We start from the raw sequence: 23,223 nt of genomic DNA, 5'->3' as shown, positions 1-23,223 counted from the left end.
TCTCAGAGTGTGTAAGGACTAATAGGCATTAGTCACTCAATAGCCTATATAGAGCAGAGACTATGCAGAAAACATGAAAAATTCCAAGTGGCCAACGGAACTTAAGCCATATGGAAGAAAGGTAAGAAAATGGCAAGTGATGTAATAGGAAAATAAAGGAAGATGCTTTTCATAAAGAGTCTTGAAGATTAAACAAAAGAGATTAATCTTCATCAAGAAATAGTTAATAGCAGAAGAAGATAAGTGTTGGCAGAGGAATGACTTCATTTAGAGCATGTGGTAATTGAGGTATCTGTAGAATATCCACCTGGTCATGTTTTGAGCACCCACAGATTTTGGTATCTGCAATGGGGTCCTGGAAACCATCCTCAGCAGATGACAAGGAATGACCCATATGTTGAGCAATGTTTTTTATGGGGAATAGATCTGGCCTTTGGAATACATCATATAAATGATAAATTGAACTCCCTAAAATGACGCAGGGAGAGTATAGAGAAAGAAGAGAAACAGAAAACCATTAAGTGAGAGGTCTGAATATAGAATACAGGGGAGCACCAATACTTCACATATGAATAGAGAAAAGATAAGTCTTAAAAGATGAACAGAAAAATAGGTATCTAAAGCTAGGGGGAAAATCAGAATGGTCGTATGCAGTCCATATAAAACATGATTAAACTTTATTTTTCTAAGGCTGTGGCAATGCCAGGTGGGATAAAAAGTAAAACACGCCATTGGCTTCAACAGAAATGAAGGTTTTATAGGTGACAGGACAGCTACAGAGTTGGAGTGAAAGTCACATTATAGATGGTTAAAGCCTAAGTTGAAGATGGGGTGAGGGGGCAGGGGTGAGCTGAAAAGAAGATATAATGTCTTTTGAAGTAAATTTAAAACATAATGAATGAAGGCACAGCCTAGGAGACTAAATGTAGTAATAGTAAATGTAGTCTAGCTCCAATTGCTTTGAGAGAAAAGAGACCAAAATCAAATAACTGAAAGCATTTAAGAATATTCCTTTGTAAATATCTTGAACATAACATTTTAAAATAACTGTATGTCAAACTATCCATACTCAAAAAGTATGATTTTGAATATAAGGAACCTTGTTGCTGTCATTTTCTGGTTTTTGTTTTGTTTTCCTAGGAGAAATGCATCTTACTCTTAAAACAATCTCCAGATAGGTACAACTGAAGAGAATTCACATTCTTAATTACTTAGATGTGCCCTATAGCCAGAATTTCTCTTGGACAAAGAACTGTTAACAGCCCATGAGATGCCATCACCTTTCTATAACCCACTTACAAATCCTAACTATGTAATTAATTACAACTAACTATATATGAAAATTCTCAGAGACAACAAATAAGCAACAAAAATTTGTGTTGTTTTACAGTAACATGAAGCCTTTAGGAAATTTACACTGCTCATAGATGGAAAATGTAGGTAGTGACAATATTGATTATGATGTAAAGGCAAAAAATAAATGTAGCTAAGGTTTCTTGGCTTCCAAATGTACAGCCTTTTGCTATTGAACTTGGACATCTACTTCTTCACAAAACCTCTATTTTCGAAGGCCAGTGATGAGAAACCACACAACTATAACAAACTTCATTCTCCTGGGTCTGACAGATGACCCACAACTGCAAGTTTTGGTTTTTGTCTTTCTATTTCTCACTTACATGTTGAGTGTTGCAGGGAACCTGACTATTATCACCCTCACATTGGTGGATCCCCACCTTAAAACACCTATGCACTTTTTCCTCAGAAATTTTTCCTTCTTAGAAGTTTCATTTACCACTGTCTGTATTCCTAGATTCCTGTACAGTGTATCAAGTGGAGACAATTCCATTACCTACAATGCTTGTGCAAGTCAAATATTCTTTGTTATTCTGTTTGGAGCAACAGAATTTTTTCTGTTAGCAGCCATGTCTTATGATTGCTATGTGGCCATCTGTAAATCCCTGCATTACATGACCATAATGAGTCACAAGATGTGTATCTTAATAGTCCTCTCCTGTTGGGTAGCTGGCTTGATGATCATTGTTCTACCACTTAGTTTGGGCCTGCAGCTTGAATTCTGTGACTCCAATGCCATTGACCATTTTAGCTGTGATGCAAGTCCCGTTTTAAAGATCTCATGCTCAGACACATGGGTGATAGAACAAATAGTAATATTTATGGCTGTGTTTGCACTCATTATTACTCTGGTCTGTGTGGTTCTGTCCTACACAAACATCATCAGGACAATTCTGAGATTCCCTTCTATGCAGCAAAGAAAAAAGGCCTTTTCTACCTGCTCGTACCACATGATTGTGGTTTCCCTCACCTATGGAAGCTATATTTTCATCTACATCAAGCCATCAGCAAAGGAAGAGGAGACCATAAATAAAGGAGTTTCAGTTCTCACTACTTCTGTTGCACCTTTGTTAAACCCTTTCATTTATACCCTGAGGAACAAGCAAGAGAAACACACTTTCAATAACTCTATGATGAAGATTGCATTTCTGTCAAAGAAGAAGTTTTGCAGAATTAGAGTAAAATGAAAGAAGTTCCCCAACTATTTTACTTTAAGTTCTAACGTATTTCCATTCTGCAATTCCTTCAGATCAACCTTTTCAATAACTAATATTTTATCCTGATGTCAACCTTATCAAACTTTTTTCTTTCAAACCAAACTCATACTGTTTTCCCTCATTGTAAAACTAAACAGGCATTTCCAAGAATTTAAACTTTTTTCCAATTTTTTTTCTTCATTGATTTAGGAAAGGAAGAACAGTGATAAAATTTAGAAGTTTATAAATTATTTATGAATTAAAGTATGTGGTAAGAATCTAGCTTCCTCTTATAAATCAAAGTTATCATAATTAATATCACAAAACCAAGAATCAAAACAACAGAAACTAGTGGAGACATATTAAAAATAAATTAAACCAAATAAGACATTCTAGCTCAACTAAACTAATTGGAAAAGGAGATAACAATAGGAATATAGTATTTATCAGAATTGAACAAATGTAGACATCTTCACCAGTACTAATAATATGTATTAGCTATTTCTTTTTCATATATAAGAGCAGAATTTCAATTAACAGATATATACTTAATTTGAAACACATGTAAGCATAATGTCACTTATCATGGGTTACAAAATAAGAATAAATACATAAAATAAAATTGTAACACCAAATTTTAAATGCTGATGAAATAAGACAACCAATTACATTAACAAGGAGATATTTGAAAGATATTTGAAGTCTAATGAGCAGTATAGGAAAAAATAAGGGAACACAAATGATAATAGTATTGGAATCAAGAGAACAACTCACGAGAATATCAAGAATTAAAGATCTTAGGGTTTGAAGCTCTTAATAGTATATTTATTAATGAGCAGGAAAGGAAAAGAAGAAAACAAGCCTCAACTGATTATATGGCTTAGTCCTATCGAAAATGCAGACACAAGATTAAGTAAATTGGCCAATGTATCATCAGTTCAAAATGGTGAACCCTGATTCTTAGTTTCAGTCATGTTCAATTCACTCCACTGTTCTTCCATGCAGGCTCCCATATAATATTGGTAAGGGCAGGATGAGCAAACATGCTTTAGAGTGACCTCTCTCTCTCACTCCAAAAAATATACACTAAGTTCATTTCTGATTGCTGTATTGACCCTAAAGTAAAAAATGAGTTATCTAAAAATTCACAGATTTTATAAAGCAAAATTTCTCATACTCTAGTTTATGTAGCACATTATGTTTTGATAAGATGAAATAAAATTGCGGTTTTCAACAACCTGCCAACTTTGAAGCATATTTATTATCATCATGACCTCATAAGTCATTCGCCATAGAGTGATGTATTTCCACACATGCAAATAATATACTCTGATCATATTTACCACCTATAACTGTTTCTTATTCCCCTTCCCTTTTTTCTTTCCCTTCCATCCCTCCCCTCACCCCAAGTAATCTTCCATTTACTTTCGTGACCTTGTATTTTTTCCCTCTAGCTACAACAAAAGAGAGAAAACATGCAATACCTGTATTCGTGAGATTGGCTTATTTCACTTAACATACTGATCCCTAGTTTCATTCATTTTCCTGCAAACAACATAATTTCCTTCTCCTTTATGGCTGACAAAACTGTATTTTATATACACACACAACACACACATATATATGATATATATGGTATATATATGATATATATGGCATATATATGATATATATGGTATATATATATGATATATATGGTGTGTATATATACTATATATATATATATGATATCTCACATTTTCTTTATCCACTCATCCATTGATTGATGGGCATCTAGGCTGATTCCATAATTTGCCTATTGTGAATAGTGCTGTGATAAACATGGGTGGTAAGGCTGAATCATATGTAAGATCTATTTTTAACTTTTTTGAGGAACTTCCATACTGATTACTAGAACTTCTCATTCATTTTATAATGACATGCTTTTAAAGAAAATAAATTTTGAGTTTTATATTTTTAACATAGAGAGATTTTCATACTGAACAGCAGAGTTAGAGCCAGAATACATATGCCAGAAATAGTTTCTAATCTTGGGCAAGGTAAAGGTTTGTAATACAGTGTTCACAACATTGGAAATATTTTATTGATATGTTTAATATTCTATTGGTTCAAACTTACATGCCACCCTTATCAGTATCTTTATACTGCTAGTAAAGGATAATGTATAGAACAGATGCTGCTTGTTCACAATTATGTTTTATGTGTTTATAGCTTTGCACTTCTTTCTTATAAGAAAAATATTGAAAATTGAAAGTAAAATTGACAGGAAATATAGATTTTTGCAAAGATTTGAGATAGGGTACCATGAATAAAGGAGTTTACACACACAACTATTTTGAATAATTTCTTTGATACCAGTTGGTTTTCATATCTCATGCTTATGTGTTATAGTGATACAGCAAGACTGAGGATGGGTGAGTAGAGTGTATGTATTTCATAATGTGGGAATAGGAAAATTGAAAAGGAAACTAAGAAAGAAGAACAAGCCTGACCTCTACACAAGCAGTCAATATTAATTGTGTTTTCTGTTTCTCATTCTTCCTTTCATGTCATCCCTCACTTTCTACTACACAGCCACTGTACACTGTACACACTATCACAGTCTTTCTCTTCCTCCACTCTGTTCTCCATATTCTCTGTGTCTGTAAAAAATTAGGTTCTGTCTGTTTGTTACTGAATATTCAATGCCTTTCTGCCATCACCTACCTTCAGTTCTGGTGCTGTTCTCTAGTGATGCTAGCTATTGGTGGGTCCCACTAATCTACCATCTTGATCTCTTACCATCTTGCCTATATATTTTTTTGTTTTGTGTGGTACCAGGGCTTGAACTCAGGGCCTACACTCTGAGCCACTCCACCAGCCCTTTTTGTGTTAGATATTTTCAAGATAGGGTCTCAGAAACTTATTTTCCCTGACTGGCTTCAATCCTCCTGACCTCTGCCTCCTGAGTAGTTAGGATTATATGTGTGAGGAAATGGTACCCAGCTCTTCTTGCCTATTCTTTATGTTGAGGAATCTATGTATGTGTGAGGAAAAATTAGGCTGTGGAAGGAGTAAGGTACAGCATCCTTCAAATAGTTTGGGAGTGTATCTCAGTGGCAAAGTATCCACTCTACATTTCAAAGTGCTGGACACTGCTTTGACAGAGGAACCAGCCAACAGCAACATCAATCTAAAAGCAAACTAAATATAGACATAATAAATGATAATAAAAATATTAAAATAACAGCATCTATAACCCTGTAACCACAGAGAAGGGAAAAGATAATATAGAATAAACTAAAAATGTATACATTAGTGAAAATAAAATTAATATGAAAAAGGAATAAAGTGATAAGGAAAAGATCTAAATTAAATAATTAATAAAAGATATATTTAGATAAGGTATGAAGAAAATAGCAAGGGAAAACAGTAAAATCAAAGTATTTTAAGAAGTCAAACATTCCTTCTTGCTTAGATGTTTGAAGTGGAGGCAATGAGATACTATTCTCTAAGACTTGTAATTTTGGCAACCATTGGGAAAGTAGGGGGCAGAGGAGTAGTGGATTCCAGGTCTTCAGTGTCTTCTTTCTCAGTTCAAGTCAAAAGAAAGGTAACAAGAAAGACAGTGTGGGGTTGAGCCACCCTGTCCCCCAGCTTGTGCTAAGATTGCCCCAAGCTGGGCTTTACTCTCATTAGTGGGTTCTTTGTGAATGCCTAGGAATGGGAGGATTGTCACAGCCACCCACCTTGCCCCTTGCCAGCTGAGCTTGTGGACTGGGTTAATGCCTCTTCACTCCAAAGAGAGTGCACAGGGTAAGTTTTTCATTTTCTCTGCAACCTCACCAGGGTTTGCTGTTTGTAGTTTCTATTTGCATTTCCCTGATGACTAAAGACTTTGAGCATATTTTCATGTATGTATTGGCATTCGTGCTTCCTGTTTTGTAAAGCATCTATTTAGATTATTTGTCCATCTATTGTTTGGATTATTTGGGTTGGCTAATGAATAGCTGACAAAATTTTATCCCATTTTAGCAGTTGTCTTTTCACTGTGTTGACCTAATCCTTTGGTGTTAGAAGATTTAAAAAAATTTTTTAATATGATGCAGTCCAATATATCAATCCTTACTTTTGTTCCTGGGTACTGGATTCCTATCCAGGAAATTATTACCTGTGCCAATATCTTGAAGTATATCATCTATGTATTTCTGTAGTAGGTTCAAATATTCAGGTTTTATATTAAATTCTTTGATCTATTTGAATTGATTTTTTATAGGGAGATATATTGGTCTCATTTAACTCTTCTACATGCAAATATTCAGTTTTCCCAATACAATTTATTAAAGAGGTTGTCTTTTTCCCAATGTATGTTTCTGTGCTTTGTTGAAAATCACTTGGCTGAAACTGTATAGCTTTATTTCTGGGTGTTCTATTCTGTTTCATGCTTTATGCTAATAATATACTCTTGTTATTATGGCTCTGTAGAATGTTTTGACATGAGGTATAGTGAGGCCTCCAGAATTGGACATTTTCCTCAGAAAATCAATCGATTTTCGTATTTTACTTTCTAGTTTCACAAGGAATGCCATTGATATTGTCATGGTGATTTCATTGATACGTAGATTGCTTTGGTAGTTTGGCCCTTATCACAGTATTAATTCTCCCAATCTATGAACATGGGATGCATTTTCATGTTTTAATATTTTCTTTTTTCAGTATTTTGTGATTTTCATTGTGGAGATCTTTCTTAGTTATGTTTATTACTGTTTTTCTTATTATTTTTGTGTGTGGCTATTATAAAAATGGCATTTCTTTCCTTATTTTTTCTCAGTAAGTTGCTTATTGGTGTGTAGAAAAGCTACTGATTTTTGTATGCTAATTTTGTATCCTTAGCAAATTCATTTATAAGTTCTAAAAGTCTTTTGCTATAGTCTTTAAGGTTTTATATGTATAGAATTACATTCTGCAAACAAGGATAATTCAATTCAATTCCTCTTTCTTTATTTTCTTTTTTTTTTGCTTCCTATTTCCTGATTTCCCTGACTAGAATTTCTAATAATACTAAGTGGTGAGAGTACACACCCTTGTCTTGCTTCTGATCTTATATGAAATGCTTTCGGCTTATCCTAATTCACTTTGATATTGGCTATGGGTTTACCACACATAGCTTTTATTATTTTGAGGTATACTTCTATTCCTAATTTATTCAGGGCTTTAATCAAGAAGGTATGTTGAATTTTATTGAATTTGTTCTGTATCTGTTGAGATGAGCATGTGATTTTTAGTCGACTCTATTTGTTGTATTATGTTTGTTTACTTATGTAGGTTGAAGCACCTTTGAATCTGCAGAATGAAACAAATATATATTTTTAATGTGGTGTTGAATTCAATTTGAATTATTTTGTTGATGATTTTTGCATCTGTCTGCACCAGGTATATTGCTCTACAGTTTCTGATCTTGTGGTTTCCATGTCAAATTTTGCAAGCAGGGTAAAACTGGTCTCATAGAATGAGCTTGGAGAGTTCCTTCCTTTCCTAATTCATGGCATAGGTTGAGAATCACTGGCATTTATTCTACTTTAAAAGTGTTATAAAGTCCAGCAGTGAATCCACCCAGTCCTGAGCTTTTCTTTGCTGGAGACTTTTAAAATTACTGCTTCAATTTCATTGCTTGCTATTGATCTGTTTGGAATTTTTAAAAAGATCTTCTTGATTTTATTTTGGTAGGTCATATGTGTCCAAAATTTGTTCATTTCTTCTGGTGTTCTAATTTAGTGACATAGAGTATTTCAAAATACTCTTTCTTTTTGATACTATTTCTTTTTGATATTTATAGTACTAGTATATAATAGTTGTGCCAGGGGTACATTGTGACATTTACACAAATGTATACAATATATCATAATTAGATATAGCCCTCTATCTTTCTCCATTACCCATCTCCCCCACTTCTTGGAACAATTTCAACAGGTTTTATCATTATATTTTCATGAAGGATCATAAAATACTTCCACCACATTCATCTTCCTTCACCCTTTCCTTATGTCTTTACCCCTTCCACTGGTACCCCCCCCACAGGACCTGTTTTACCTTCCTGTCCTCTATTTTTTAAAAAATACATTATTGTTAGTTTATGATAGGTATACAGGGGGCTTTGGTGTGACATTTCCATATACATGTATTATGCCCCAAATTGGTTCATTCCCTCCATTATTCACCTATCTACCTCAGTCTCCTTCTTCTGGTGACTTCAGCAGTTTTTCAATGTTCCATATTCATACTTGTATAGAAAGTACATCATCCATATTGACCTTCTTTACTTTCATCATGTACCCTCCCCCTCCCTCTAGTAGTCCCCCTTAGCAATGATATATTTTACCTTGCTCCCCTTCATTGTTTGGGTATCTGTTGTTCAAGATTTTTGCCTTGGTATTTTACCTGAAATTTATTGTGCTTAAGTCAGTCAAACCCCCATCCAATACTCTCTCTTCCCTATCCTTATTGAACTGATGTTCTACAATTTTCAGTGTGTTTTGTTGTGTCTTGTACCTACACAGATGTGATGTATTTCATTATTATTCACTCTATCATTCTCTTCTTCCTCCCAACAGTACCACTTTTGGAGACATGTTTTATGTCTCCAAATCCTTTTTGTCTATCTTTAACATATGAGAGAAAACATGTGACCTTTGTCTTTCTGAACCTGACTAACTTCACTTAAGATAATATTCTCTGGTTCTATCCATTTACCTATGAATGACAAAATTCCATTCTTTGTGGCAGAATAAAATTCCATTGTATATAAATACCTTATTTTCATAATCAATTCATCAGTAGTGGGGCATCTTGGCTGATTCTACAGTTTGGCTATTATGAATAATGCTGCAGTAACCATAGGTGTGCAGGTGTCTTTATTATAACCTGATTTACATTACTTCAGGTATACCCCTGGAGTGGTATTGCTAGATCACATGGCAGATCTATGTTTAGTTTTTTTGAGAAGCCTCCATACTGCTTTCCATAGTGGTTGTACTAGCTTACATTCCCACCAACAGTGTATGAGGGTTCCTTTTCCCCACATCCTTGCCAACATTTGGTGTTTGTGTTCTTAATGGTAGCCATTCTATCAGGAGTGAGGTGGAATCTTAATGTGGCCAAAGATATTGAACATTTCTTTGTGTATTTTTCAGCCATCTGGTTTTGCTGTTCTGGTCCATTGGTTTTCATGTCTGTTTTTGTGCCAGTATCATGTTGTTTTTTTTGTTGTATCATGGTAGTATTGTTTGAAGCCAGGTATTATGATTCCTCAAGTGTTGTATTTCAAAATATTTGTTAATAACCTTTAAACCTCAGTGTTATATGTTCTAATGTTTCCTTTTTCATCCCTAATATTATTCATTTGTGTACTTTATTTCTTTGAGGTACTGTAGCTCAAAGTAGCTTGGTTTTGCCAATATTGTATGTATATTTGTGATTTTCAAAGATTTCACTATCCTTTATGTTATTCTTTTAGTTGATTTCATTTCTACTACGGTTTTTATAATAATTTCTTTCTTTCTACTTACAGTTTGGTTTGGTTTGTTCTTGTTTATTCTAATACTTTGAGATGCAGCATTAACTTGTTTATTTGAGCTTTTTTCCCTCTCTTTGTCTTTGTAGGCACTCATTGCTATAAACATTTATCCTGATAGTAAGTCTCTGTATCCCACAGATTCATGGCTTGTTATGTTTCCATTTCACTTCATTAAAGGAATTACTGAATTTCCCCTCTGACATCTTCAATCACCCACTGTTCATTCAATGGTGTGTCATTCAATCTCTTTTTTTTGTATAATTTCCATAGCTTCTCTTACTGTTGGTTCTTACTTTCATTTCATTGTAATCTAATAAGATGGAAGAAATTATTTCAGTATTTTTGAGTATTTTAAGTGCTGCTTTGTGGCCTAATCTATGGACTATATTATTGGCATAATTTCCATGTGGTGATGAAAAGTATGTTCTACCAATATTGAATGGAATATTCTGTAGATGTCTAAGTCCATTTGATTTATAGTGTAATTTAACTGTAATGTTTCTTTATTGATGTTTTGTCTGTCTGATTTAGCTATTGGTGAGAGTCAGGTGTTGATGTTGCCTGCTATTATTGTATTGGGTTATATTTCTTCTTTTATGTCTACTAGATTTTGCTTTTTAAAGCTGCATGTTCATATGTTTGAAGAAAATATATTTCTAATTGTTCTAACTTCTTGATTTATTATTCCCTTTATCAATATATCATGACCTATTGACTTGCTTTTTTTTTTTACTTTCTCAAAATGAAGGAAATGTGTACTTAAATGACATGGAAAATGTTATCAATTGTTTAGATAATGCTTTTACCATAAATCACATTTATACCTCAAACAGCTTGTTAGATGCAATTCACTCCACAAATTTTAAAGAAATCTCTTTAATTATCTAGTTACATACAACATGTAATTTTCTTCCTGTGTATATATTATTCTGTCTGCTTAGGCACTACCTAAGATATTTTCTTCTATCAAGATTCACAGTTTAAATAAAATGAAATAAAAAAGAATATGGCCCAACACACATATTCATGGAAAAGAAATCATAACATGATGCATACCAGTGAAATTATAATTTATTAGATTTGAGTTTTGTAAAATTCTGTTCCTTACAAAGAAAAAGCAACTTCAGAGTCCCCTGTAGGCGCTGACCTACAGTTAGAAAATTTATTTAAGGGAAAAATTTGAAGGCTGGAGGTGTGTCTCAAGTGGATATATATATACACACATATATATGTTAATCTGTATATGTACATTATGTACACATAGGTATGATATAGTCAATACTTTAAAATAATAAATAATTGAATTACACTGTTATTATTTAATAATCATTAAGTTAATTCTAGACTTCAGGAATATCAAAGGTTATCTAAAGGGAGTTTTAGAAGTTTGAATGCATTAGTTAACTATTACATTTCATTATTAGTTTCCTAAATAGATCAGCAATATTAACACATCTTCTTTTGTCCATATTAAAACTATTTGCAAATTGAGCTTCTGTTAGATAAAAGCTAAATGACTAGTTTCTGTGGAATGTATTTTCAACAATTATATTAATATATATATACATATAAAACTTTTATATATATGTTTTCAAAGATGAGTACATTATATACACTCATATAATTTTCTTTTAATATGTTTGAATAGTAAAGATCCCAAAATTTGGCAATATGATCAAATAAAATCAATATTAGTTTTAACTTGGCTGTACTTGATCACAAATATAGGGTAACATAATAACCATTGAATTGTATAATACATCAAATTTAATATCAAAAGAAATAATAGTTTAGTCCTGACTAAGTGGAATTGTTAAAAGAAAAAGAGACATACTGAAAAACTTATCTCAGTTTTTCAGATGTCCACAGTAAAGAAACCAAGATGATGAAGATTAAGTTCTTTAGACAAAATAGTTTTGTGAAAACAATAGTTCAAAAATATTTAGTAGTTAAGGAGATTATCAAAGCACTGACAGGAGAAAAAAGGAAGAACCTATACTGTAGAAGCTATTAGTATTATTTGAGGCTCCTTTATTTATCCTTTAGACAATCAAGGAGCATATTCATTTTTTTGAGAATGAGAAAATCCAGTGTATTGTATTAATGAAGGCTTTCTTCACTTGCTCATTCTGTAAAGTATAGATAAAAGGATTCAAAAGTGGAGCAGCTGAGGTGTTCAGTACTGCTATTCCCTTGGTAAAAGATATTCTCTGTTTGACTGATGGTTTAAGATACATGAAGAAGCAGCTGCCATAAGAAAGGGATAATACAATCATGTGAGAAGAACATGTGGAAAAGCCTTTTTCCTCTGACTAATTGAGGAGATTTAAAAAATTGTCATAGCAATAAAAGTGTAAGATATTATCACCAATATCAGTGTAACCAAGAGTGTCACCAAAGCTGAGGCAAATCCCATCGTCTCCAGGAGTTCTGTGTCTGTGCAAGAAATCTGCAGGAGGGGAGTAGTGTCACAGTAGAAATGGTCAACAACATTGGAGGCACAGAAATCAATATTTAGTCCTATTACCAGTGGTAGAAAGATGACAAAAAATCCAGCAAGCCAAGAGCTGAGAACAAGCTGTGTGCAGATTCTGTTGCTCATGATGGTTGTGTAATGCAGGGGCTTACAGATGGCCACGTAACGGTCATAGGACATGGTTGTCAGCAAGTAAAATTCTGATGCTCCAAGAAGGAAAGAAAAAAACACCTGAGTGACACAATTATTATAGGAAATAGTATGGTCTCCAGTTACCATAACAACTAGCAATTTAGGTATGCATGTAGTAGTGTAGGAAATTTCTAAGAAGGAAAAATTCCTAAGGAAAAAATACATGGGGGTCTTAAGGTGAGAATCCAATAAACATGGGTGTGCAGGTGCCTCTGGAGTAACCTGTGTCACAGTCGTTTGGGTATATCCCCAGGAGTGGTATTGCTGGATCAAATGGTAGATCAATGTCTAGCTTTTTAAGTAGCCTCCAAATTTTTTTCCAGAGTGGTTGTACTAGTCTACATTCCCACCTACAGTGTAAGAGGGATCCCTTTTCCCCGCATCTTCGCCAACACCTGTTGTTGGTGGTGTTGCTGATGATGGCTATTCTAACAGGGGTGAGGTGGAATCTTAGTGTGGTTTTAATTTCCATTTCCTTTATTGCTAGAGATGGTGAGCATTTCTTCATGTGTTTTTTGGCCATTTGAATTTCTTCTTTTGAGAAAGTTCTGTTTAGTTCACTTGCCCATTTCTTTATTGGTTCATTAGTTTTGGGAGAATTTAGTTTTTTAAGTTCCCTATATATTCTGGTTATCAGTCCTTTGTCTGATGTATAGTTGGCAATAGATCAAGGGCAAACACAACAATGGGATTGGACTATGAGCACATGATAAAAGTGAGAGCACACAAGGAAGCGGTGAGGATAGGTAAGATACCTAAAAAATTAGCTAACATTTGTTGCCCTTAACGCAGAGAAACTAAAGCAGATATCTTAAAAGCAACTGAGGCCAATAGGAAAAGGGGACCAGGAACTAGAGAAAAGGTTAGATCAAAAAGAATTAACCTAGAAGGTAACACCCACGCACAGGAATTCAATGTGAGTCAACTCCCTGTATAGCTATCCTTATCTCAACCAGCAAAAACCCTTGTTCCTTCCTATTATTGCTTATACTCTCTCTACAACAAAATTAGAAATAAGGGAAAAATAGTTTCTGCTGGGTATTGAGGGGGTGGGGGGGAATGGAGGGGGTGGAGTGGGTGGTAAGGGAGGGGGTGGGGGCAGGGGGGAGAAATGACCCAAGCCTTGTATGTACATATGAATTAAAAAAAAAAGGAAAAAAATGGTGAGAATCCACCAGGGTGAGTATGATGATGATCAGATTGCCAGTGATGCTTAGCAAGTAGGTGAGAAGCAGGAAGATAAAGAGCACAACTTTCAATTGTGGGTCATTAGTCAAACCCGCCAAAATGAACACTGTCACTCTTGTATGGTTTCTCATTATGGCCTTCTGACCCTTACCATGTCTGAATAGAAAAAAAAAGAGTAGTTATTTATCTGTTCAGCACAATGGCAGTGAAAACTAGTGTTGAAGTAACCTCCAAATTAAAAAGTGATATCTGGGCTAGTGGAGTGATCAAGATTACCACAAAAGTTAAATAAATGAAATGAAATAAAAAGGTGATGGCTCAGATAGAGCAATGTAATGCTTGTTCATGTTTTAAAGATGGTCATATCAGAATAATAGTTTATGTTTTCAGACATGAATTAACAATTCTGCTAGAGAATAATCTATTCAACAGTAATAATTATTCACTTTTTATAAAAGTAATTTAGAGGAAAATTAAGGAGCTTAAGGACAGAATATACAAGAGTTGAGATAGCATGTCACTTATCTATTCAAATGAAGAAGTGTGATTAATAAAGCTAAGAAACTTGCATAAAACATCAATGTGATACCTGTCATTTGAGACATATCAGTCTACATTTTGCATTTATACACACACACACATCATCATCAATGTATCAGGCTAGTACACCTTTACCCTTTTATTCAATTGACCATGTTCAAACACCTGATTTTTGTCATATTTACTTTCATAGTTGAGCTCTAACTTCAAATAAGTAAAATTGAAGCATAAGGAATAATTTCACTTACTGTTATTATTAGTATTTCCATTGCTTCAATGTCTGTTGCCATTCTTCTTTTTCTACCCTTTACTCTAATTCCACGTCTACAGAAATGGTCTGATAATACTTGTGTGTATAGTAAGCTGATGCAGGTTTCCTCTCAGGGTATAGTTCTGAGAATCAACTAAATAATAGTGAATAATGAATAATACAAAGGGAATACACAAACATGGATTTAAGAAGTTTTTTGACATGGGAGAAGTAAAGATAAAGTTTGTGGAAACCTAGACACACAAAAGGATTTTTAGAGATCCTTTTAATGATCTTGAATAAAACATTAAATGAAGATTAAGTATATGTAAATTAAAAAAGTAGAATTTATAAGGGGAGAAATATTTAAATGTTCACTAATAAAGTTTCTCTTCAGCTGCTTCTAATTCTTTTTCCTTTTATTCTTTGTTTCTTGAAGTTCTTGCTATATAGACAACCTAGGATGGCCTTGAACTGAGGGCTTCCTACCTCTGTCTCCAGAGTCCTGGAATTATAGGCATATGCCATCACACTTGGTGTTCCTTCTAGTTCATATATTTACACTTTTATTCTTTGTCTAAAATAGATATTGAAACATTATCAATTTTGAACTTAGCATGGCAAACAAAATAAGAAGAGTATTTCATAGATTTCAAAAGCATACTGAATAATAGAGTAACATTTACATGAATTTTAGGTTGTATGCAATTCTCTATCAAAAGAATATTAACATGAAATCAAGCGACATTCACAGGTAGATAATTATTGTTTGACAATGAGGGTGGATTAAGTGAAATGGTGAAATTAAGAAACTAAATGGTTTAGGTCTGCACAGCTAGTAAATTGGAGAGCTGCTATTATGATATCTCTAGGGAAAATTTCTTTCCTAGGTTTCTTCAACATCAAACACATAAAATAGCTGTATTTTCATAATGAGTGTGACATTATATATCAATGCTTTCTGTGTTAAGGACACAAAGACAGTTATTTACAACCACTAAACATATGTCATTATTAAGAAAGCATAAACATGAAGAAAAAAGTATTTTTAAAAACAAATAAAACTTGCTTACAATCATATCTACAGATGTTTGTCTGTTGTTTTTGTTAGAAGTTCTTTTCACATTCAGATAATTATGAACCAATCTCTCAGAAAATTTTCCTCATTTACACAAATTACCCTGATGACAATAAATTATAGATAGATAGATAGATGATATAGATTTAGATATCACAAAATAAGAGTCTTATCATGTAAGATAATTCTTTTTTCCAATCTCAACAATCATACACACCAACTATCCCTCAGTATACACTGTTAAAAATGTAAGATTCATATTACAAGTCAGGCCTATAATAAATGCAATTTCCCTTGACTGTGTTCACCAATATGAATATCAGATAAATTTTAAACTGCAAAACCTTTTCAATTCTAAACTACCATGGTATTCCATGGTCTCTTTTGTCCCTGAAACAAAATCATTTAAAATGTTGGAGAAAAATTTAAGGCTTTAGTGTTAAAAATAGAGGAGCAAATATGAGATGTATATAACAGGAAATAATTTTCAATTTTCATTTGTAAATGTTAATTACTTTAATCTTTCTAAATCCTAAAAGAGGTGTGGAAATACATTTTAAAATACAAATATTTATCTGAATCACCAACAGTATCTTAAGGAGATAAAGACACAGATTTAGTCAGAGAAAATCACCCAAGCCTCAAAATTTAACTCTTTTACCATAGTGCTGAATTGAGCTCACAACACTCTATTCTTCTCTGAATACTCTCACTCTAATCCACAATCTGGGATGTTTTTTCTCACCTACAAACGGAACTCTTGAAAAGGATTTCATTAGTTAATTTATTCCATGTAAACTAGTATATTAAGGCTCCCCTACTGTAACTGACTTATCCATGTGTTGATCACTTTCTATGTATTACACTCACTGACATATAAAATTAATCAGTCCTGATCTCTAGAGTTTTCATGCTCTCTGTGCCCTGAACGAAAACATTTAAAGCTGCTGAAGAAGTCTCAGCAGGATTTGAGATCCTCAAACACCATTTCTCAAGGGAACACCAGTTATGTTCTACAAATGTTCTCCCCAGGCACTATATACTGAAAAAAAAGATGTACACTAAAAAGAAGTCACTTAAACTATGTCTCTAGAATATACAGTATACAGATTGCCCTAATAAATGTTTGCCTTGTGTGGGAGATCTTTAGAGGTTGTTTACTTGTGGAGGAAGCCTCCAGAGGTTGTTCTTAAGAAAAATCTCACAGATACTTTTCCCCATGCATTTGAGATCAAAAGTGTTTTCTACCTGCACTTCCACCAGTCCAAGGGGCTCAGTCCAATAGCTAAAGCTTTCTCTTTTTCCCCACATCATTCATGTCTTATACATGGACCGTTCATCTTGAAAATCAGGTAAATGAAAGATGAGATATTCTGCCCTTGGGCCCCAAACACTCATGTCCACTTCAAAATGCAAAATGCATTCAGGCCATCTCAAAGAGTCACCACAGTCTCAATAGTTTCAACATCTTCAAAGGTGCACATCCAGTTTACTATGAGATTCAAGGCAAATTTAGCTGTGAGTACCTACAAAATTTTAAAAGTATGTTACATACTTTCAATATGCAATGAATGCTACAGAGTAAACTTCCCATTCCAAAATGGATCAATGGTGTCTTAGGAAGAACAATGCGACCAAAAAAAGACTAAAACATAGCAGGGAAAACATTAAATCCTGTGCCACCATATCCATTGTGTAGACATATTGTGGTGGGTATAATGTGAGACCAAGAGACTGTAGGCAGTACCACAACCATGGCCTTGCTGTTTACCAGTCATATGTCTGTCTTTTGGTTTGGCTCTACTCACTCACTGCCTGCAGCTTTCTTCTGCTGACCTTCCCCTTTTCTGGCATTTAAAAAATCCTGGAGTCTTCCATGCAACTGTACTTTACCCTCACAATGTCATGCATTCCTCTCTCAGGGACTGCCTGTGGGTAGCCTGACACTGCCCTACATTTCCAGGCTTTAAGATCTGTGTGGAAGCCTCTATAACTCACATTCTGCACACCTGTCAAACAAGCATTACACAGATGATACCAAGGTCTGCAGCAAGCTTGAGCAGTAGCTGAGCCACCATGGACCATAGCTGCTGTGGCCTCTGGGTGCCTGGATGGCTTAACACGGAGAATCACCTCATTAGTAGCACTCTGCAAGAAGGGTGCCATGGAGATATCATGTCAAAGCAAAGTAACTCAAATGAGTTATAAGCTGTACATTCTTGCATCAGTTCTGGGTGGAGATTGACCAACTTATCAGATGCCCTCAAGGCATCTTTCATACTGTCTTATTACAAAGTTACTGAATTTTTCTTTTTTCATTTATTTCTCAGTAGTGTAAATTAGTAGTACAAAGGGTTTTCATTGTGATATTTCATACATGAATACAATGTATATAATGTACTTTGATGAATTTTGCCCCATCTATTACTCTATCCTAACTTCCTATCCACCTCCCCTGACTTTTTATTTTAGTTTTTAGTGGGTTTCATTATGCTATGTTCATGAGATATATAAAATGTATTTAATTTTATATTTATATTTCTTTCCTTTCCTCCTCCCTTTCTTGCTGGTTTTCTCCCCATCATTACCCTTTGTACATCATGTCATATAATTATTACTTTTGGGGAGTTTAGATTCTCCATGTAAGTGAAACATGAGCCATTTTTCTTTCTGATCTTGGTTTATATTGCTCAATATAATTATTTCTAGTTTCATCCATTTTCCTGCAAATGACATAATTTCATTCTTGTTTATTGCTGAATAATACTTCATTGTATGTATGTATCACATTTTCTTTATCCATTCAACAGTTGTTGGACATCTAGACTGATATTTATTTTTTTAACATGTAGCTTGAAAGCAGGCTTGCAGTTGCAATGACTTGTGCCTTCCTTTGTTAACAGCACCAAAAATGCCATTTGGCAAGTCTTTGGTAGCTGCACTTTTCTTTGGGTGCAATTTTATACATGTCCCTTCTCTGAGAAAAACGCAAGTTTTTAAAACCCTTTCCACTCTGCTTTTTCTTCATCATTATCAGTGAAACTATAACTAAAAGCAGCCAGTAATATTCATGCTACAGCCTGAATGCTGTACTGCCTTGAAATTTCCTCCACCAGATTAATTCATTTATTACTCTTACATTTAGCTTTGCTCAAAGTCTCAGGGCATGGATAAATTGTAGACAAATTCTCTGCCAGAATAGAACAAAAATGGCCTATAGTCCAATTCCCAATGTAGTCCTCATTTACACTAAAACTTCACGAGTCTATTCTTCACTGTTCATACTTCTATCCACATTCTGGTCTTCTGAGATTCTATCAGAATCACTCATTAAGTTCTGCTTATAGTACTGTAAGTTTTTTGTAGCCTGCTTTTCAAACTTTTCCAAAATCCTTCCTCAAACCAGCTTGAAAGGCTTAAGAAATATATTCTCAGGTAGTCACGACAAGGATCCTACTCCTTAGTATCAATTTCCTGTATTAGTCAGCATTTCATTGTTGTGATGAATACCTGAGAAATATCATCTTAAAGGAGGAAAGATTTATTTTTGCTCATAGTTTCAGAGGTTTTGTTCATGATCAGCTGATTCCATTGTTGTGGAGAGCATGTGATGGAGCAAATTTGTTCACCTCATGACAAGCAGGAAGCAGAAGGAGAGACAGGAAGGAGCCAAGCACATGCCAACTCCCCACCCCCCGACACACACACACACACACACACACACACACACACACACACACACAATTATCTACCTTTTCCAGGTAAGTCACGCATCCTAAAGTTTCTAACACCACCAGAAACAGTGCCACCAGCTGGGGACCAAGCCTTCAACACATTACCTTGAGGGGGACATTTATTATTCAATCAATAGCATTAGGGATTTGTGTCTTCTCTTATTTTGGCTTGCTTGGTTAGAGGTTTATCAATTTATCTTTTCAAAGATCTGGCTTCTAGTTTCATTGATTGTGTTTTTTAATTTTCGTATGTTTATTTCATTCATTTCTATTTTAAATTTAGCTTTTATTTCCTTCTAATTGCTTTAGATTTCAAGTATTATTTTTATTATTTCCCATGGTACATACTTAGAATGTTGATTTTAGATCATTCTTGTTGGGCATATATTCCCTTAGTTATAGAATATTCTCTCCAAGTGCTTTGCTACATCTCATAATTCTGTAAGATTTACTTTTCACCTTTGCTTATATGAAATGTTTTCCTTTTTTTGGAGACTTCTTATTAATCAAATATTTGAGGAGCTTTAAATCCCAAATATTTTGAGATACTTTTGTCTCTCTCAGCTGCCATTTCTGGTTTAATTCCATTATGGTCTCAGAACATATTTGGTCTTTTTTCTGTTATTTTAGGTTTGCTAAAGAATGTCTTATGGCACAGAATTCAGCATGTCTTGATAACTAATCCATATGAGTTTGAGATGAATGAATACTTGGGTATTAGAATAGGTTGGTTGATAGCACTAATCAGGTCAAGTATATGTTTACTGATTTTTTTTCCCTCCCTAATTTATCAATTATGGGAAAGGGTTGTGGAAGTCTTCAAATGTAATAGAGAGCTTTTAAATTTTTTTTGGTTCCATCACTTTTCCCGATATATACTTATGCTCTGCTATTAGGTACATAAACATTTAATATTGTTGGGACTTCTTGGAGTATTAAATCCTTTAGCATTATGAATGCCCATTTTTATTGCTAATAATTTTCCTTAGTCTGAATTTTTCTTAGAGTGAAATAAAATAGGCATCTTTTTATTATTTCGATTAATATTTACATCCTTTTACTATTTTTTTGTTCCAGTAAGACAGAGTATAAATGCAATAAGTTTTAGGAAAACACGTTCAGTAAGATACAAAAACTAGTTTATTTAAATTAGTTTTAAAATCTTAGAATCATACTAAGATTTCAGGTCTGATAAAATATGTGTTCTACGGCTTTCTTTCAACAAATGATGACTAAAAAACTAGCTAATCATGTGCTTAAGTTACCATAATTAATTTCACACAATATGCTAAACAACTCAAATAGGTCATACATATAAAATTAATATAAAGGTATAAAACTTCCAGATTAAAACATAATAAGAAATATATGTGATTTGGGAACAGGAAAATACCTAATCAATAAAGAAAAATAATTGATAAATTGAAATGAACAAAACTCCAAGCTTCTTCTCACCAAAAAACGTTGTTTTATGAATAAAAAGACCATTCACAAAAAGGGAAAAGTATTTGAAATATCACATATCTGTAAAAGGACTTATATCTAGAATATATAAGTAATGTCAAAATATAAGAATTGTGTAAGAAGAAAAATGATCTGATACTTAAACACTAAATTTTTCAAGGAAAATATGCAAATGGCAAATAAGTATTAAAACGATCAACTTCTTTAGCTATTGGAGAAGTGAAATTATAATTACAATGAGATTTAACTGTAGTTTTGCAACGCTTAAAAAGAAAAAAATAAATTATGCATACCAATTACTACCATCTCTGGGGAGTAAAGTGGACTACTGGAGAGAACTTACCATTTGAAATGAGTGATGGTAGGAAGGTATTGAAGCTTCAGTATGAATGTACAGAACTATATTAAAAGTTAAAAGTGGGGAAAGTGGAACAGCGAGATAAAGGCTGCTTCCATGGGTGGATTGCTTAGCATGGGGTACAATATGAGTATAACTGAAGAGGGAGTGGACTGAGGCAAAAGGAAGGAAGAGTGAGAGTATCAGAAAACCAGCACTATAGTTTTAGTTACAAATGGACAGAATTTTATTTAAAGAATTAGAAAGCAGAACTGGGAGTGAGACAACCTGAGTGAGTGGATGGGAAGAAACCATGTGGCAGAATGAGTGGGCAGAGAGAAAGAAAGAAAGAATCAAAGGAGGAAAGAAAGAAAGAATCATAAACACAATTTACACTGGACTCATAGTGAGCAGATTTTTCAGTCAAATGCTACAGAGGTTCTGGAGTCCATTTGTGTATGTTAAGACACGAATGTGAAAAATATTTCTTCTCTCTGTCATTTGGTCATAGTTCAGTGAAGGAAAGTCATTTCAAAAGGATCCTATCTGAGTCTATTCTTACATTATCCTGTGTCTCAGAACCCACAGCATACTTCGGGTACTTATCCATTGAGTGTGGTATGAAGTGTTGGTCTAGCTATAGGGGAAGGACTGAGCCAGAACTGTGGTAATCCCCATGCTGTAGAGTCTGTTTGGAGTCACAGAAGGGAGTGGAAGTCACTTCCAACTTGGGCCATCAAGTAGGGAAGATAGCTATCATAGCTCTGGGGGGAGGAAGGAATAGTGGTAAGTGATTATGGACAGGAATGAAGTTTCAGAATATCAGATACCTAGTGGGCATAGGCTTTGTTCAGCATTTTTCCAGATCAATGCATCCCCACAGGGTTTTCCTGATACAAGACCAGGCACTTGAAGGTGCCAGAGAGTAGTGTCTGCTTTCAGAAACCTTGCAGTTTGCCTTATCCAGTCCTGGAAAGCAGAACATTACTACTGGCTCTGTCTAAAAAACATGGTCTGTCATTTTCAGGAGACCAACACATTGGATAACAGAGGAAGACAAATAGCTCTGATAGGTGGTATGCAGCCAAAGTGTCCACAGAAAGAAAAGTTAGTCTACATAGATCCAGATTTTGCACTGCTGCTTATATGGCTGACATCCTTAGAATATAAGAAACCTGTATTATATTTGTTTTTATAATAAACATATTTTTAATTTAGTTTTTTGTTTTGTTTTCTATAGAGATATTTTTAATCAGTTATGCTTATTTATATGTAAATTTTGAAATTCTATTTTGCTACACTTTTTTTCTTTTGGTTTTATCATGCCTTGTATTACTTCTCTATTTAATATTTAATTTCTTTTTTCCTCTCCTGCCATTTTTTTTTAAAAGATAGGCACAAGCTACCCTGGGGATTGCAGTCCCCCTGCTTATGCCACTGGAGTGCTGAGGTTATAGATATGAGTCATATAACCAACTTTTAATTCTCTCTTCTTATTCCATCTCTCTTTTCCCTTCCTCCATTTTTAATTCTCTTTTAATATTCATCTTCAATTAAATCTGTTTTTTCTCTTTTTTCTTACCTTTCTCCCTTATACAATTTTTATTTTCATTGCTTTTTGCTTGTACATTCATGTTTTAGTTTGTTTTCCTCTCTCACTTTACTTTTAGTTGTATCTTCCCTATCTCTTTCAGTCTTCTTCCTCATTTCCCCCTGTTTTCTCTGTCTGTATTTTTTCTATTTTTCTAAGAGTGCTCACTAGTATTATTCCTCCCATTTTCTTTGATTCCTCTCTTTATTAACTACTATATACTTAGTGGATGCAGTATTATCATTGCTCCTTTATTCTTCAAATTTATTGGA

At 34.0% G+C, this 23,223-nt stretch overlaps 1 protein-coding gene and 1 pseudogene across 1 annotated transcript; one reads left to right on the top strand and one right to left on the bottom strand.

The window, feature by feature from the left end:
* Positions 1-1,577: 1,577 nt before the first annotated feature.
* On the top strand, positions 1,578-2,540 carry LOC109674379 (olfactory receptor 6C2-like). Its single transcript, XM_020151358.2, has one exon. It carries the CDS (start codon positions 1,578-1,580, stop codon positions 2,538-2,540), a length of 963 nt encoding a protein of 320 aa, XP_020006947.2.
* Positions 2,541-12,164: 9,624 nt separating this feature from the next.
* LOC109674382 (olfactory receptor 6C74-like) lies at positions 12,165-14,088 on the bottom strand (annotated as a pseudogene).
* Between the last annotated feature and the right edge of the window lie 9,135 nt (positions 14,089-23,223).

Source organism: Castor canadensis, chromosome 8 (genome assembly GCF_047511655.1).
Source record: "Castor canadensis chromosome 8, mCasCan1.hap1v2, whole genome shotgun sequence".
Classification (NCBI taxonomy): Eukaryota; Metazoa; Chordata; class Mammalia; order Rodentia; family Castoridae; genus Castor; species Castor canadensis.
Note: the sequence above shows the minus strand (reverse complement) of the source record. Positions and strands in the feature narration are given on the sequence as shown.